The sequence below is a fragment of the Xyrauchen texanus genome, chromosome 21 (genome assembly GCF_025860055.1).
Source record: "Xyrauchen texanus isolate HMW12.3.18 chromosome 21, RBS_HiC_50CHRs, whole genome shotgun sequence".
NCBI lineage: Eukaryota > Metazoa > Chordata > Actinopteri > Cypriniformes > Catostomidae > Xyrauchen > Xyrauchen texanus.
In genome coordinates this window covers 6,862,562-6,882,120 of record NC_068296.1, presented here as the reverse complement: position 1 = coordinate 6,882,120, position 19,559 = coordinate 6,862,562, and the positions used below count along the sequence as shown (strand labels likewise).

Here is a 19,559-nt window from a genome sequence, read left to right as displayed (position 1 = left end):
CTTTGGTTCAACCAATGGCATGAGTTTGAGGCCGGACTACCTTTTTTGTCTAACCAATGGCAGAAGGGGTGTGTTCAGGAAAGCTGTTTCGCCTATTTGGTGATGTTAGTATCGTGAAAATTGCACACTTCACCTATTTTTAAAAAAAATGTTTAAGCTATGTTCAATAGCTTGGTCATGTACCATAAAATATTTAATTAAGGTTAACACAATTTGTGAATGGTATGAAGCAGTCTTACTTGTAACACAGATATCACAATTAATCAAATGACGTACTGTATAATGAAGCATTTAAAACATTTACAGAGCAAATGATTAAGAGATGTTGTTTTTTTACCTTGTGGCTCCAGTGAAGGTACAGCCTCTGTCCCTCGGAGAGAAGGCACACTGCTAGAACCTGCAAAAATTCAAGGCCAAATAATTAATTGTTGCCAATTATAGAGAATCAAATGGAAATGCTTTGAAGTTGTTCGTCATTCTCACCAGCAGGAGGGCGATATAGGTGAAGAGGACAGCAGCAACCAACAGCAGTACAACTGACCACGGGAACCAGAACCCCAAGTTCCCAAAATTAAACCTGTGAAATAAAAGAAAGAATTTTAAGGGCTTGTTTGTTTGGGACATACATTGTTTACGTATGTGTATATATATATATATATATATATATATATATATATATATATATATATATATATATATATCATCACTCTTTTCTTTCTTTCTTGCTTTCTTTCTTTCTATCTATCTATCTATCTATCTGTCTGTCTAGAGTTACTTACCAGTCAAAATCATTGTAGTCATTCTGCGCCTCACTCCAGAAATACAGGAATATCAGTGTCAGAAAAAACGTTACAATGAGGAGCACGAAGCTACCACACTCCAACTGAAAAACAAGACACACAGAACACACACAGAGACATTATTTCCAGTGAAAACACTCATACCGTAACACATTTTGTCAGCATAGGGACGGATGTGTGAAAATTCAAGAGGAGGATGAAATAAGAGGAGACAGATCAGGCTAATTCAAACTTTACCATTCAAATCATCAGCTGAGCAGCAAACAAACAGTTATCTGGGTAATTTTAAATGACTTGATATAAGATGCATTCTGAGTCATATTTTAAACCTCTGAACATTTAGATGAGGTTCAGATGGGTGTTTTTTGTGTGCTGAAAACAGCTGGTTTTACAAAACATCCCATCAGCACATGAAAAGTGTGTAATCAATGCTGTGCTCAGTGTGTTAAAGAAGACTAATCAGCAAATACAGTAGAAAAGAGCACTTATAAGCACTTTCTACAGAGTCTGAGCTGCCTGGGTGCTTTACAGTTGTGTGCAGATATTCTGGTTAAAAGGACAGTATCTAAAGGTCTACAGGAAAAGATTTCACTGGCCTCATTTGGTGAAATACTTTATATAAGTAGTGTACTCAATATACCAGTCTTTATTGGCTTTACACATCTTGACAACTTTACATATAATGGCCATATATAAACAACAAATGAACACTAGAAATATTGTAAACCCCAATACAGATGGAAAGAGAGAGGCTGATAGTTGTATGCAAAATACTGTAAATGGGTAAATGAAGTATGCAAAAACATGTAAATGAAAAAAAGACCAATCACTATGTAGTATGCGAATGTCTAAATGCATACGATATTTGCTGTCATTTAGGGTCTAATCTGATTTTAAAATGTATCATTAAATACAGTAAAATGAATATAGTAAAACACATAAAATGCATAGTACACTTACAGTAAGGCTGTAATCAATGTCAAAATGGAGACTAGTTCTGTTTCCAAACCCAGTCAATTTATTTCCTTTCTTCACAAAACAAATCATGCTACAACAAAAATGGAAAAGATAAAAATACCAACAAATACTTACCCGACTACAGCAGCATTCTCCTGGCTGAGCTTTAGCACGCTGGTAGCGTCTCCACTGGCAGCCGTAGAGGCCTGCCAGACACGAGACAAACGGCTGGTGCTCATAACGCTGCAGCAGCTGTCGCCGCACCACCTTTAACTTCCCCAGCTTCAGTCTGGACAGGCTCACCGGAGAGCGGCCCATGAATCAGCCGCTACCCTGCATGGAGCAGTATGATTTGTACAGTCCTTTACGATTGTCACTAGCCATTATGTATGATATGATCCCAGTAAGATCTTGGGTAAAACCAAAACAAATATTTGCTCTCCATTTTATCTCATTGCTGTCTAGGAGAAAGGATTGAGAAATTAAGGAGATCCAAGGGCATAGATCCCCCCTAATAATAAATACAAGCAGGTATTAAAGGCTTGTGGATGTGTCGCAATTTCAGACAAAAAAAAAGATCAGTCATAAAAATTAGTTGGGGAATTCCTCCAGTCACAGACAGATCATCACAGATCAGCTCTGTTTACACTGACAGATTGAAGTCTGTTTACAATTGACCCTTCAGTAGCCTTTGAAAAACAGCACTCATGACTCGAATAAGCTGCACTCTCTAGGGGCCTCCCATGGGCCCCTGCCCTGCGAGCACACTCACACACTCTTCTCAGATGTAGCACACAAACACATATAACACAAATGGAGGATATTTACAGTACATACACATATATACACATATATTTAGATCTTTATTTATATAAAGATGCAGTGAAGCACTAATGAGGTCAAACATATACAAACATAGTTTTATGATACTGATAATATGGGTTGCCCAAGGTTATAGTGCTAAACAACACATATTTCTCACTTTTTAATTCATAAGCATTCTGGAAAAGTAGCAGGTATTTAGAATAAAGTTAGATAGAAACACATTTTTCTAAAATTTTTATCTCATGAAAATTAAGTGACTGTGGCAACATTTTTGCTAAATTCTACAGTATTACATGGTTTCTTACATGTATCACGGCAGTTCCAATGTGAAATGTCCACTAAACTGCTTTACAAGCAAGTTTAATGTTCTTCCAAACATATTTTTAAATCAACAAAACGACCACCCTACCCTAAACTTTAAACCTAAATCTAACCAATGTAAGGTCTAGGTTTCTGTCACTTTCGGCTCAGGTATCAAATTGCATAATCTTTAGGACTTGTACCCCGGTACATTAAATCACAAGTGCAATGCTCAATCAGTGGAGCTATCAAACAATTTGGTCGCACACGAACAAGCTTGTAAATGCAATTGGTTATGTCAGGGGTTCTCAAATTTTTGGGTTACGCTGTCTTGGAGTCCTTGCCACTACCATCCGATCAAGGAGCATCCACGGCCGTCTGCCCGGGGACAGAGGCGTTATGACCTTCCACCTGGGGAGGAGCTCGGGGAGTGGCTGAGGGCTAGGCGACAGCATATCTGGGTATTTCCTCTCTCTCCTCTCTCTCTCTCGCTGCCACCCTGTCTTGATCCTTCCCTCTCCTCTTTTATTTCCCTCCCTTTGTCCCCCTACCAAGCTCTAGAGAGGCAGGGACATGCTTGCCGGCAGGCCCAGAAGGGCCAAGAAAGAAAGGGGGGTATACGTTATGCCAGGAGGGGAGGAGTGTGAAGAGGAGGAGGGTGGGACCGTGAGTACGCATGCCCGGTCCCCAGAGAGGAATAAAGGCATTTCACCAGGAAACTGCTGCGATACCAACAAAAAGCCATTAAAAATAATTTTGTGAAAATCTAGGTATAGTGACGTGATCTTATGGTCGGACAGTCGCATACTGTTTGGTCATACATGTTGAAATATTTCAATGCAACTAAAGCTCAAACTGGATCTGAAAATGGCATATTCACAGATGGTCGTAATTCTATACAGCCCTTGATTGACCTTTGGAAATAAATGACTTGGGGTCTATCGCCAGTTGTTTTGTCATAAGCAGAGAAAGGTCGGCATAAGGTCTGCTCTGAGGGAATGATGTCTGACCCCTCCCTGAGGTCCAGTCAGACTGACCAAGACAGGGTCAACTTGATGTCACACAGAGCAGCTAAAGCATTCAGCAGATATTAAGACAGTGAATTAGAGTAAAGCAGCAGACCCAATGATACCTACTTGCTTTAACTCTGAGGCTGATAAACTCCAGCTTTTAAAGACATGAAGAAACTAGAAAAGTAAAGACCCTTGTGAAAAACTACAGTGATGGTATAAGATGCTAGTACCATGATACTACTGTCTATAATCATATATTTACTTTTTTGTAACCGTTACTTTTCATTGTATGGAAAATTTCAATGACTGAGGCTGTCCCTTACATTCTGCCAAACATCTCCTAATGTGTTACTAGGAAGAACGAATGGCATATGGGTTTAGAACAACATTAGTGTGAGTAAATGATGACAGAATTTTCATTTTTGGCTGAACTGTCCCTTTAAGCCTTGCAAAAGTTCATTGCAGAGGTCTTTTATGCCAATAAGTTAGTCAAAACTGCATCTTGACATCTTTGACAAATACGTTTTAGAAAGTGGAGCAGTGGGTGTAAACTGTTACTATAGTTAATCCCAGGTGAAACACAAATTGATGGTGGAATCACAGAGCCAGACAGAACTGTCTACACACTCCGACAACTCTTTTGTTCAGCAGGGATGTTGTGGTTGTAGAGGGCAGCGTACAAGGCACTTGTGGCCAGCTGCCTGTAGCATTAAGAGGCTTAGGTTTAATGATCGAGGGGAAAGACATCCTTGAGGTCTTTGGCTCATGTTGCAGTTTGATTTATAGGACAGATCTAATGAAAATACCTGCACACAAACCATGCCCTGTCTGTCTGTTGTCATGGTGATGTCCTTGACAGTAGTGGATTTTGAGTGAAGGTGTTCCATCAGCATGTGTAGATGAGACAAGCAGCATTACATTAATTCATTTATTGCTTCACTTCACATCCTTAATGCAACTTTAAATCTTTTACCTGTCCAAAGCTGGCAAAACTAATGTTTCAAACTGTAAATAAAAACCAGCTAACTTTTTTAATGTATTTTAACGTGTCATTCTTTTTAGACAGGGAAGGAAATTTTGAAAGTTAAAGGGATAGTTGTCCGATCATTTACTCAACCTTGTATTGTTTTAAACTCAAATATCTTCTTTCTTCCGTGGAACATGGAAAGAAGATGCTAGGCAATTTTATTAGTCTCTGTCACCATTCACTTTCATTGTATGGAAAAAGATACAATGAATGTAAAGGTGACTGAGGCTAAAATTCTACTTAACATCTCCTTTTATGTTCCACAGAAGTAGCATACAGTATCATTGTTCCAAATATTCTTTCAGATGCCATAACAATGGGATAATTCTTTCTTTTTCTTGCTTTCTTTATCAATTTATTACCATCAGTGATAAAACATCCTCAGTCATTTATTTTTTGATGATGTCAGGCATAATTTCCTGAATGGTAAAATATGATGTAATAGATTTCTGCTCAGCAAATGGGACAGGAAATGAATTTCTGCACTGCGGGTCACACAATCATAAACTAAGAAATCACACTGAATATAAGCCAAAGATGTCACACGGTGACTGAAATCAAATCTATTGTCAACCAGAAGAATATGACGCAACATTGTAAAAACATGCCACTGAAATATCACTTAACTGACAGATGTTACCACACCCACTAATTAACCTATTAAATTATTAAATCAAGTAGTAGTCTCTGAGTAACTGGGCCCAAATTCACAAAAAATCTTAGTATCTCCTAATGCAGAAATGTAGGAGCAACTCTTAAAAAATAGTGCAAATCAATCCAAGAACAACAGCAAAGGACCTTGTGAAAATGCTGGAGGAAACCGGTAGACAAGTATCTATATCCACAGTAAAACAAATCCTATACCAATATAACCAGAAAGGCTGCTCAGCAAGGTAAAAGCCAATGATCCAAATCCACCATAAAAATGCCAGACTAAAGTTTGAAAGTGCACATGGGGACAAAGATCTTACTTTTTGGAGAAATGTTCCTCGGTCTGATGAAACAAAAATTTAACTTTTTGGCCATAATAACCATCGTTATGTTTGGAGGAAAAAGGGTGAGGCTTGCAAGCTGAAGAACACCATCCCAACCGTGAAGCATTGGGGTGTCAGCGTCATGTTGTGAGGATGCTGTGCTGCAGGAGATACTGGTGCCATCACAAAATAGATGGCATCATAAGGAAGGAAAATGATGTTGATATATTGAAGCAACATCTTAAGACATCACATTTATCGTTGTATGTCTTCGCTGACAAACAGTGTCTACCAAACACTGTGTGCGATTAAAAAGAGCGCGGTCATAAAACATAATGTCATCCATAGCAACGAGGTCAACTCCGCCTTACTCTTATCTTAAGATTTCCTTAGCAGTTTTGTGAATAGCTTTGAAGCAAAAACTCCTAGCTAGGAACTCTTTGGAGAACTCCTAGTGGTTAAGACAAAAATCTTTGTGAATACGGGCCCATGTCTTTAAAAGCACATCTGCAGCATCAATGAAACATGACTAATGGAGTATGCTATTTTGTTAGATTATTTTTAATGATTTAAAATAATGTTCTAATTATATTCCGTTTTATTCTATTTTATAACTTGATGTATATAATATATATAATATTATTTTATAATACATTATTATACATATTCATATTTTATACATTTTTAATTTGTTATATTTATTATAATACAACATTTATTTTAATTTATATATTTTTTCTATTCTATTATTTTTTTTTATATATTTATGTATTCTATATTTTAATATCTGTATATACTTTTTATGTTATATATTAATACATTTTGCTTATTTACTAGAATTTGTTTTGCATTTCAAATATATATTTATATGCTTTTATTCCATACATTAAAATATTTATATTGTGTATTCTATCTTAAGTTTCAATAATATTATATTTTAATATATTTATATGCTTTTTAAGCTACATATTAATAAAAAAAATCATTCTATCATATAATTTTCTATAATATTTATTTGATATTTTTTATGTACATTCTGTATATGTGTGTTTATGCTATATATCAATACCCTTGACACAGAGGAATCAGATAACAAGTTTGTTATCTCACCTCTATGCATGTTTTACATGGGTGCAGTTTTATTGTGACCACTTACTGGACTTGAACAAGACTTGATTATCTTGGGTTTAAAAAGCGTTTAGGTTGGGCGCTCCTGTCTCATCATAAGCAAACAGAAAACCACATCATCTTACAGTAACTGTGATCCAGACTTCAAGTAAAGTTATGATGATTAATTTCCAAACACCTCTCACTTTAGGCTAATATCCTCCTTTCAAACAGCTTTAGAGACTTTTACAACATCTGAAAGTGTAACAGATAGTTGGTTGATGCATAATATGTCTAACATTCTTTTTTTTTTATCAACATCAAGATTTTAGGTTAAAATTAAGATGAATGTACAAGGTAAACTGCATGTCTTAAAGGGATTATACACCCAAAAATGAAAATGGAATCATTGTTTACTCAACCCTGTGTTGTTATAACCCTATATGACTTTCTTTCTTTTTCTTAACACAAAGGGAGAAATTGTGAAACCAATTTGTGCTCAGTGATATCATACAATGGCAGTTTTTGGTGACCACTTCTTCAAGCTTTAAAAGAATGCAAAAGTTTAATTCAGAAGTCTAATCAATTATTTTATGAGACTCTTGATTGCTATGAAAGCATACAATAAGGTTTGGTGAGAAACAATCCGAAATCTAATGTATTATTTAGTGAAAAGTTTCACTGACCGTTGATCTCCTGTAGGACACGAGAGCAATAGTTCACGCAGGCCCCTTGCTGCATTGGGGCGTTCAAGCGAATACTTGTTTGATTATCTAAAAACAGGTCCTCCACAGCAATAGCGACAAAAAAACACAGCACAGCTGCACACAAAACAGAGAACCGAACTTCCTAAACATGTATAAAGAGTTTGTAGTCACAGAAGTGATGCATTTCTATGCCCATCCCATCCTCTGAAATCAAATAGAAACATAGAGTCGGCTACAGGCAACCACAGTCACACCTGATGGCAAACGACGCACGATAAAAGGTATGATTTCTATGGTAATCAGAGCTTTTGTCCTAACCAGTAGTAACGAGCACCTTCACATTCCATCAATTGCTTGTTTTCTATTTTCGGCATTGCGTGGGTTAACCGTCCACTATGAACTGGCACTGTTCCAAAACTTTTTTATAAAAATGAGGCTGGGCATAGAAATGCATCACTGTGTACAACAACACAGGGGTGAGTAAACAATGAGTGAAATTTCATTTTTGTGTAAACTATTCCTTTAACTATAACAATTCACCATTATTTGTATTATTAATATTTTTTTTTATATACAATTTTTAATCAGCTTTTTGCTTCCACTTTTCCATTTTAAATACTCCTGCAGTGTGACAATTGAATTTTTAAAAGTACAAATATTCCATGTGGTCTCTCACTAATATGAAGTTATAAAAGCTGCATGCATAGTAATGACAAAATAATTAGCATAATGCTTTTTAAAACTGTTTTAGTTGTAGCATATCATGACACAGCAGGATATGTCAAATTCCCAAAGTATGTAACGACAACTACCCCTACATAACTTGCTGAAATGAAACAAAATTATTTAGAATGACTTCGTTTGACAAGAGCTTGCAACTACGGAAAGAAATCAAATAAATAAAGTAAAATGAATAGTTAGCATTTGTGCTCTTTGAGCTAAGAAAATGTGCTATAATTCCATTGTAAACCACAGCAGTAAAACATTTGCCTTCCCTATCTAGCATACAAAGTAAGCTCAGCTAAAATGGCACTGTAAAAATGCCATAATGTTATAAAATACAATATGATGTCATGAATTTAACTGTCCACAATCTAAACAGTCCCATATCCACTAGTGAAGTCATAAAAATTACATATTAAAAAGTATCTCAAGGCAAATGGATGATAATAGAATATGTGAAGGCTAAAGGTACTGCTTTTTTGTGTATGAAACCGTAAGTCTTTAATATTTAATGACTGATGGAGATTAGACTGTGGCATCTAATTAAACAGAGTAAAAGTGTTCTTACTCGTTTTCTCAACGGGGTGTAAAACACTCAACCCAATCCAGTCTGAACTGCAAGCTTGGCAAGGCACAACGCTTTGTTTATACATAAATAAACAATGCACACAAATAATGAACGCCGTAGTAACAGCAGGACTGCTGTGCATTCATTCTCTCCCTGAATCACCCCATACACTCTCTTTCGCTCTCTCACTGAAAACAATACATATCAGAACTTTTTTGGTAAGATTATTGGAGTGCAGCTTTGCAAAAGCTTTTTAGAATAGGCTTATCATTGTATGTAAAGTTATAATGTAAAGAATATGTACATATAAACTAGATATGTACATATTCTGAGGAAAAAGTGATTGGTGTTTGCCAGAGCACAACTCACCACCACACCGCTAGAGTGTTTTTGGCGGTTGCTAGTGCGTTGCTATACAGTTGCTAAGGTGTTCTCTGGTGGTTGCTACTGTAGGTCATTGCTAGATTGCAAGATGTTCTGGGTGGTTGCTTGCTAGGTTGTCAGGTTGAGCAAAAGTTGTATGGTTGCCAGGCCATTGCTAAGCCATGCTAGAGCATAGCATGCAATATGTTCTGTGTGGTTGCTAAGGCAACGGTAGATGGTTGCTAGGGTGTTCTGGTTGGTTGGCTGGGACATTGCTAGATGGTTTTAAGGGTGATCTGGGTGGTCCTAGTATATCAAGTTGAGCAAAAGTCATCTAGTTGCCAGGACGTTGCTTTGTGGTTACTAGGATGGTTGACAGGGTGTTGAGCCATGGTTGCTAGGGTGTTCTGGCTGGTTGCCAGGGCATTTGTAAATGAATGCTATGGTGTTTCGGGTGGTGGCTAGGTTGTCAGGTTGAGCAAAAGTTGTCTGGTTGCCAGGCCATTGCTAAGCAATGCTTGGGTGTTCTGGGTGGTTGGAAAGGGGATTGCTAGATGGTTGTAAGTTATGGTTATCTTGGTGGTCCTAGGTTTTCAAGTTGAGTTAAAGTCATCTGGTTGCCAGTATGTTGCCATGTGATTGCTTGGATGATAATAGGGCGGTGATCAATGGTTGCTAGGGTGTTCTGTGTGGTTGCTAGGTTGTCATGTTGAGCAAAAGTCATGCAGTTGACAAGGCATTGCTATGCAGTTGATAGGGTGTTTTGGATGTTTGCTAGGACATTGGTAGAGGTTTGCTAGGATGTTCTGGGTAGTTCCTTGGATTTCAGGTTGAGCAAAAGTCATCTGGTTGCCAGGGCGTTGCTATGCGGCTGCTAGGATGGTTGATAAGAGTGTTGATACATGATTGTTAGAATGTTCTGGGTGGTTGCGAAGGCATTGTTAAATGGATGCTAGGGTGTTCTGCATGGTTTCTAGGTTGCCAGGTTGAGCAAAAGTCATGTGGTTACCAGGGTGTTGCTATGCTGTTGCTAGGGTGTTCTGGGAGGTTGCTAGGTTATTAGTAAATTGATGCTAGGGTGTTCTGGGTGGTTGCTACTGTAGGTTGTCAGGTAGAGCAAAAGTCATGTGGTGTTTTGGATGGTTGCTAGAGCATTGGCAGACAGTTGCTTGTTGTTCTGGTTGGTTGCTAGGGCATTGATAGATGGTTGCTGGGATTTTCTGGGAAGTTGCTAGGGTATTGGTAAATTGATGCTAGGGTGTTCTGGGTGGCGTCTTCTGTAGGATGTCAAGTTGAGCAACATTAATGTGGTTGGCAGGGCATTGCTTTGGGGTTGCTAGGGCATTGGCATAGATTTGCTAGGGCATTGGCATAGAGTTGTTTGGTGTTCTGGGTGGTTGCTAGGGCATTGGCAGATGGTTGCTAGCATGTTCTGTGAGGTTGCACAGGCATTAGTAAATGGTTGCTAGGGTGTTCTGTGTGGTTGCTCAGGTATTGGTAGATGGCTGCTAGGGTGTTCTGTTGGTTGCTAGGGTACCGCTCCCCAAGTCTCTATGATATTCTGGTTATATTCCCTCTTTCAATGTCAGAATACATCTATGGGATTTTTCCACCCATTTTATCATCCACCATGCAAAAATAGTATATGTGATGATTAATTAGAAAATAGCACACACTGCTATAGTCTGTAGCACAAATGCTGTGGAAGTTACAGGCCAAAGTTGAATACTTAAGAAAAGTTTTAGCAACAACAATAGTGATGCTTGCCTTAGCAAACACCAATTAATGTAAAGACGAAAACAATAATAATAAACAAAACTTTGAATCCTGTTAACACTTTTAACCTGATCTGTCTCTCTTTTTCTAATTTGCTCCCTCACACACACCAGCATTTAACAGTATCTGTATAAAGCAGGAAGTGACCCGTGCTGCCTGAAACAGACAATCCTCTTACCAGCCCACATTAAACTTCATCTAACTAAATCAACAAAAACATATGCATGCAATATGTACATTTTATACATTTTATTTTGCCTGCTCAGAGAATACAGTTAAAAGACTCAAAAATGAAAATTGTATCTTTATTTGCACACCATCATTTTGTTCCAATTCCATGTAATATTTTTTCTTCTGTGGAAAACACAAAAGATGATGTCATGCATAATGTTAGCCTCAGTCACCTTTCATTTTAGATGCAATGAAAGTGAATGGTGACTGAGGCTAACATTGTGCCTAACATCTCTTTTGTATTCCATGGAGAAATGAAAGTCATACATGTTTGAAACAACATGAGGGAGAATAAATTATTACAGAATTTGTCCTCTTGGGTGAACTATGCATTTGACTGAATTGTACTTGCATGCACTGTATAACCTTACATTATCATGCAATATAAAGAAAACAGCCTGTCCTTACAATATACTGTGGCAGTAGGTAATGCTATCGTGATATTATCAAAGAATACGATAGTACTAACATGGTACAGTACATATGGAGAAATAAAACATGATATGATTACAGTACATGCCCAAAACCCATGGTAGCCTCCATCTTGGTACTGTTTTATTACTGTGACACAAAATGTAATGTGTACTGTTTGAAATTTCACTTAATTTTAAATTTCACTGCGGTAATCAACCTTATGACAGACTGAGCTGAACCGACACATTTACACATTTACACACACACACACTTTTGTTTTCATTGGATTTCCAGAAGACTCTGATCTATTCAATGCCACAGTCATTCACTGCTTTGACAACATAACAGCATCGACAACTAAGTCTAAGGCACTACCAGAAGAAAAAAATCAATAACATCGTTATTTTAAGTCAATCCTGAGTTCGATTAATAGTTTGAATGCTGATGTGAAGCTTTTACAAGCATCGCCATTAGTACGAATTTATATACATATAAAAATTACACGTCAATGTTTTCACTCACCGATGATTCTGTCGTCGAGATGTCCCGCTTACTATAAATCAGCCGCAGTATCAGAAGAGCCGAACAGTTTCTGAGTGCGCATGTGAAGAGCAGGTGCTGTAGACCTGTTGCTCTCTCATCATCGCAATACACCGTAATGCGCGCGCGCTCTCTCTCTCTCTCTCTCTCCCTCTCTCTCTCCCTCTCTCTCTCACTCTCTCTCTCTCTCTCACACACACACACACACACACACACACACACACACACACACACTCACACTCACTCTCTCTCTATCTATCTCACTCTCGTGATTTGCATATTCTCTCTCACATACATTCATACATATATACACACACACACACATTTATATTAGGGCTGTCCTCAAATCGACTCAGATTCCAATTCCAGAATCAGAAAAAATGTAATCGATTCCAAGAGTCCAAGTTTCATTTTTTGTTACGTTTATGATTTATATTTTTATTTGAAATGTATTTTTTTATTTACTCTTAGATTTAACATTTGAATTTAGATTTATTTGTTTTATTCAAATAGTTTATATTTTATATATTTTATAAAAGTTTATATTTAATGTTTATATTTATTTATATATTTTTTACATTTACATCAGGCATACTTGATTCCAGACATTTTGGAAAATTCCAGAAAAAATGTCTCGATTCTCAAGAAAAAATGGAAATGAAAACTTACAAGAATATAATGCGTATATCACACTATTTATAATTAATAGCAGTGTTGTAGTCGAGACCAGCTCATCTGAGTCCAAATCCAGTCTGAAACCAGGGTAGGGGCCAGTAAAGGTTGAATCTAGTAGTCAGTAAAGAGCTTTTTATGAATGTATTAAATGTATGGTTTAAAGAGCTATTTACTCTATACGCATATATAAAAAAACCTACTTTATTATTTTCTTAAGCTTATGTTGATAAAACAATATTACCAGTTGAGAATAAAAATGGTGTTTTTCGTTTTCATTGTTGATGGGTTTTCGACCGGGGGGGATCGCCAAACTGGATTGCGCAACCTTAAAGCTCAGGGTCCCCCTCAGGCAGTCAAGGGCCCCCTGGTAGTCAAGGGCCCATGGGCACTGGCCCCATTGGACCGGTCTGTAATCCATCCCTGCTAAAATAAGCCAAAAAATAAATAAAATAAAAATAATGTATAAACTATGACAGTGTTTACACAGAAAGTGAATATAAACATTTACATTCAAATTGTTAACAATTTCCTCAATCGCACTATATTTCATTCATTGCGATTCGTGTACGCATTTCTGGTTAATTTTTGTCTGCAAAATTGAATCAAGTTTTCTGATGTGAAATGGAATTATAAGCGGTAGTTCTAGCATGAAGACGCGTGGTCTTCACTCTTTCATTCACTCAGGCATCTTATCCAATCACAATCCAACCTCTGCTTTATAAGCTCACACAGCTCTTTCATCATTCGTAAAGTCCCGTTGTTTTCACCCCCAACCACCCCATCGCCACCAGTCTAGATCCCATCTTTCCATAAGGGTAAGCTCCTCTCCCCTGCCGTTTTCGCCTTCTGGCAGGATCTGACAGTTCGAACAAGTATCTGAGCTCTGAACCATAGGACCATAAAATTGCAGTATATGCAGCATTCATGTAACTAATGGCTAAAGCGTTTCTAAAAGAAGAGGTCGTTCAGACCAACGCAGTGCAACAAAACTAGACAGCACACGTATGTCTTTGAGATGTCTGTTTTAGATATTTTCACCTGGAAAGTATCAAACATCTGCTAAACATCTTAAAAAGATAAGATTTACAATTATTCTGAATCATAAACATCTCAAAGACATTTGCAGAATGTCTTATTGACATCCGAGACATGTAGACATACGTCTTATAGATGTATTGCAGATGAGCAAACAACATTCTTCCAGAAGTAAACATACACATTAAATATACGTCTGGGTGTTGTACATGTGCTATCAGGGAATAGAGTATAACACAAGTGTCTCGAAACACGTTTTTTTTAACATGACAAAATAACTTAAGAAAAATTGTGGTGCTCCTGCACGAGTCAAAGACATCCGTTTAGCATGTTTACATTGAAAAACAACTGAAAAACAGCATGGATGGACGCAACAACACATTTGGTGTGAACAGCCCCTTATTAACTACACACAGCACCAATGGAAGTTCCTCAAAGTTACCTCTCAAAAAGCAGTCTTTGGACTGTAGGTAACTATCCACTTTATCGAACGATTGGTCTGTTTTACATTTTCTAAAATATCCCGATGCTGTTTTAATGAGTGAGAAGTTGCTGCGAACTAATCAGACTGAATAGCCAATCGATTCAGACAATTTTGCTAACCTTTTTGTCCAGTTCGGTGAAAAGAACCAACTCAATAGAATGATTTATTTGTGAACTGGGCATCACAAGTTCTGATTTTACGCAGCAGACTGAAATGCAGCGAAACATTAAGATCTCTGATTTTGCCAGTCAAAAATGTTTGTCGGATAAGTCAAAGATTTCAGTGTATTTTCTTTTTAAAAGGGACTCTACAGGATCAGGGGAAGAGCTAGGGGGTGGCCAGGGGGGGCTGTGGCCACCATGCACCGAAGCCTGGCTATCCCATTGGTACTCGCAATTGCCGTTTTGGTCATTTTTTGTCTTGAGCACAATTTAGTTATTTAGAGGTGGAAACATCTCTCTACAACCACAACACACAGAAGACTTAACATGTGCGCACAACAAGGTCGCCGCTGCTGGTACTTAGACTTAACATATTTATTCCATTTTACAATGGGTCTATCTAAGAGAGATATTCTTACAGTATTTGTCAGGCAATACAGACTGCACTTTGGACTGGACTGGTGAGTCATAAAACCCTGTACGCACATTTAGTTCTAAAAATTATTTGGTCGATCTCCTGGACTCTACCTCTCTCTGTCTCAGTTCAGATTCTGAGGCTTGAATTCATAATGTGGTTCTGACGTAGCTGAGCTCTGACGCAGAAGTTTTATTTGAAATGGGACTGAGAATCATATTTGCCCTCTAATCTGCATGAAAGACTGCACTGCGCTTATCCATTCTTCATGAGAGATTCTTCTAGTCCTTTTTTTGTCTGTTTCCATCTGTTATGACATATCTCACTATCAACTGTTTGAAGAAAACAGATGCACACACTTATAAATGGCTTCAAGTAAAGACCTGATTAATTATTTGATAAATATCTTAAAATCGTCACCTAAAATACTGTAATGTACACTTCTTACAGTATATGGTAGTGCTTTATGTCTAGAAATCAACGATGTATTAGAGGAAGATGGGAAATTTGGCTTATTTCTTCAGCACAATGGGATAATAAGATGCTCTAATTAATAAGATGCTCATCATAATCAATTCTGCTTCCATTTATACTTACAGTACGGTAAGCAATATCACACAAGCAAGAGTGCTTTTGTCCATAATGTCAGCACTGCTGTGCATTCAATTCAATACAAAAGCATAATTGTGTGTTATATTGCCTGTATACAGTACAACATTTCTATAAACAAGAAGTTCATATCAAGTAACTTTCTAGACACAATATGGCCAGTTATTTTGTCTGGTTTTGCTCTACCAACAAAAATAGTTCCAAAAGAAGCCAAAGCAGGATAAACGGTTGCGTGTTGACACAGATCTCACCAGATATTTTGAGAGGTAGTGGCTCAAACTGAGAAAAAGTAAAGTGTAGAATACAGCTCACCTCTTATATTCAGTTCAGCAACAGTTGAATGGCTCACTTTATCATTCTTATCATTCATATTAGAACTTTATGATTTAACTGTGCAAAAGTTGTAGTAATGACAGCCAATATTTAAGTTTAAAAGCAACAAAATAAAAAAAAGTATTCATTTTTAAGGACTTACGTTAGCTCACTGATCTGAGCATCCACCTTATAGACTAATGCGCATTTTGAATGCATTAGGGCCTGCACAATCCATGCCAATAGTACTGTAATTAATGTGCATTTTTTATGCATTTGTACCTTCTCGAGTGTCCAGCACCCCTCTCCCAGTCGCTCCTCATACGCTGGCCTCCACAACAAGAGATGCAATGCAACAGCCGAAGACGGTCGTCTAGCGCATTTTTACATAAACCAACAATAAAACAATTATGCAGAATTTTTTTTACTGTGAATCTAGTCAGGCTTCCTAAGCAACCAATTGGTCTTGTTGCTAGGGTGGGTAGAGTCAAATTGGGTTAACTTCCTCGTGGTCGCTATAATGTGGTTTTTGCTCTCAGTGGGGTGCATGGTGAGATGTGCGTGGATGCTGTGGAGAATAGGGTAAGCCTCCATACACGATAGGTCTCTGCGGTAACGTGCTCAACAAACTACGTGATAATATGCGCGGATTGACAGTTTCAGACACGGAGGCAACTGAGATTCGTCCTCCGCCACCTGGATTGAGTCACTACGCCATCACGAGGACTTAGAGTGCATTGGGAATTCCAAATCGGGGAGAAACGCCCCCAAAAAGGAAAAAAAAAAAAGTGTTTTACTATTCATCATGTATTATTCGCTTTGACGCTGTGGATAAAAAGCCTCTGCAAAATGAGTATTTGCAAATATAATTTATTTTTCTATAGGGGCACCTTAGCCCAGGAGGGCAAAGGGGCAGTGGCTTGGGCCACAGAGCCACCCCCCTGTTCACATCCCTGGATCTCACAGTGAGATGTGCCAAAACATTATGATCACTCACAGGTGAAGCGAATAATGTTGATCATCTCCTAACAAGGCCACATTACAAGGTATACTGTAGTTCTGCCTGGAAACAGTAGAGTTACATTACATATGCACCTCAGGTTCTTCCAGAAGTGCTGTACCTGCAATTAATGCATTGGATGCCACTTGCGTCAGAAACAATCTGCTACATGGCTAGCAACTGCACTCATTACATCATTCAGGGGTTCAACTTCAGGTAAATATATATGTACTGAATACAGCACAGGGAAAACACCTCAGTATAGGTTAGTAAATTTGCCAACCATTTATGTTTATCAGGGCTGGACTGGTAATCTGGCATACCGCACATTTTCCCGGTGGCCGATGCACTTTGGGGCCGATCAGGTGAGGATTGGCCATTGGGAGAACCTAGCGGGCCGATGGATCGGCCGAGGAAATGGGCCGAATGGGCCGCAATAAACTGAAAAGACAGCTATGTAAAATCCCGGGCTGATTTCGCTTCCTAGCACAGCCCTGATGCTTATTCAATACAGACAGACAGAAAGACAGACAGACCACCGACCGACCCTATAAAAGGTGCATAACGAATACAAAATCTGAAATAAACACTTTAGATAAACACTTTCAAACAAGGGCATAGATTAGGCTTGAACATTGGGGGGGTTACAGTATGAAGTGTACCCCCATCCCCCTGGAATCTACGCCCCTGTTGAACAAACCTTTCTGAATGCATTTGTGCAGCTCTTAACACTCATAGAATGCCATGAAAATATGCTGCAAAAACTCACACTTAAATCCTGATCAAACAAGACAGTCCAATCCTTTATATGCATGTCCTTCATTCGAGAACAGCATGAATGTGTTCAGAGATTAATAGCTCTGCACGTCACTGTGAGCTCAAAGGCTATAGTTTCCTCTTGAAGAATGGAGAAACCTTGATAAGTAATAAGTTGAGAGCACAGGCTGTACACTGGCATATTTTCTCCTTATGAAACCCCTCCTACACACAGGCAGAGGGCTCATTAGGACAGAGCTCTCTAATTCAAAGCATAAAGTTAGATGCATGAAAGTTGCCCAAGTCATGACAACTTATCCAGTGGATAAGCATTGTATATTTAAACATTACATGAACACTAACAAACAACAAATATATTACTGATACATATTACAACTTTGCATATTAAACACTAATAAACATTGCAGCAACAGAATCCTTGTTACACATAATACAACTATTATTATAGCAGTTGCAATAAGGTAAATACACAGTAACATAATCACTGTAAAATAACGTGTGACTAGCAACAATGCATATTCAACACTGCTAAACATAACTATTGAAAACGAATAAGCAACATTAGTTAATTAGTGTATACATATTTTTCATTATTACACATAGTTGTTCATATTGCTATTGCCATTAATTACAATAGCTTGTAATATACAGTAGGCTATGTACCATGGACACTGTTTTGTAAAGTATTACCAAGCATTGAATTGATAAAGATTGCACATGCAAGCATTACTAATGAATTGCAAACTAATAAACATTAGTCTGTCTTTAACATATAATTAGTTTAGTTATTATTATTTTTGTTGGAGCTATTTAGAATTACTAAATAGCTCCTTGTTACACGTTGTACTTATTGCTATTGCCAGTAATTACAATAACATGTAATGTGTGTAACATGGACACTGGTCTGAAAAGCAACATATAGATTGCATATGCAAACATTGCTAATCTTTCATGTATAGCCTACTTATTTTTTAATGATTGCACAGCTGTTCTTTTGGCAGTGAACACATGAACATAACATGTGGAACAAGGACAAGGTAATGTACAGTAGCCTGAAGTGTTACCAAACAATGCATATGCAACTCTCATATTAGTTTTATACAGCAGCTAGGATATTTAATAACATGTAAAGGCTCACCTGTCTTTGACCGAGCGCCGTCTGATGGTGCAGTCTGTCAGTGTGAATGGAATCACTGCAATGAGTTCACTGGTGCATATACACACATTGTGCTCAGCATCAGCACCACAACACGCTGCCAATGATGCAAGAAAACACATGCACAGACAAGGTCTCACGTTACCGCAGTGTCGCGAGTGCTCAGCGCGTCTGTGATAGCATGTTGCGGCAGTGCTGCTGATGCGGGGACAGCGCGTGAGCTCCACCGTATCAATCACGTTATGTAATTCAGCTCTCATAGCGCAGAGCGACGCGGAGAAATACCTTTCTGATAAGAAAAAGCAAGATGTCTTATTTATTAAATATATGTTGTCCACCTGAATCAATTTGAAAGCCAGTAAAAGTTTTCTTACATCATTACATTATTTGATGCATAAGGGGAAAAAATGCTACAAAACATAAAAAAATAAAATAAATGGTTATTACAGAACAGATAACATTGTACAATAAGGTTGTAATTGTTAACAATGGTTAGTTAACATGAACAAAAAAAAGAACAATACTTTTACAGCATTTATTAATCTTTGTTGATGTTAATTTCAACATAAATTGTTGAAAACATTTGCAAGTATGCATTAGTTAAGTTATA

The 19,559-nt window shown here is 37.8% G+C and overlaps 1 protein-coding gene across 3 annotated transcripts in view; it reads right to left on the bottom strand.

The window, feature by feature from the left end:
* LOC127661836 (glycerophosphodiester phosphodiesterase domain-containing protein 5-like) overlaps positions 1 to 19,068 on the bottom strand; it is a 35,378-nt gene extending 16,310 nt beyond the window's left edge. For 2 of the 3 annotated variants that reach the window (XM_052152761.1, XM_052152759.1), the window contains exons 1-5: positions 12,308 to 12,431; positions 1,893 to 2,090; positions 780 to 883; positions 484 to 577; positions 338 to 397 (exon numbers count right to left, since the gene is read on the bottom strand). In XM_052152761.1, coding sequence (XP_052008721.1) covers positions 338 to 397; positions 484 to 577; positions 780 to 883; positions 1,893 to 2,075 — 441 coding nt within the window. In that variant the 5' untranslated portion in view covers positions 2,076 to 2,090; positions 12,308 to 12,431. Of the gene's footprint in view, positions 1 to 337; positions 398 to 483; positions 578 to 779; positions 884 to 1,892; positions 2,091 to 12,307; positions 12,432 to 18,931 lie in introns of those variants that run through there. The other variant, XM_052152760.1, reaches the window with a different exon arrangement.
* Between the last annotated feature and the right edge of the window lie 491 nt (positions 19,069 to 19,559).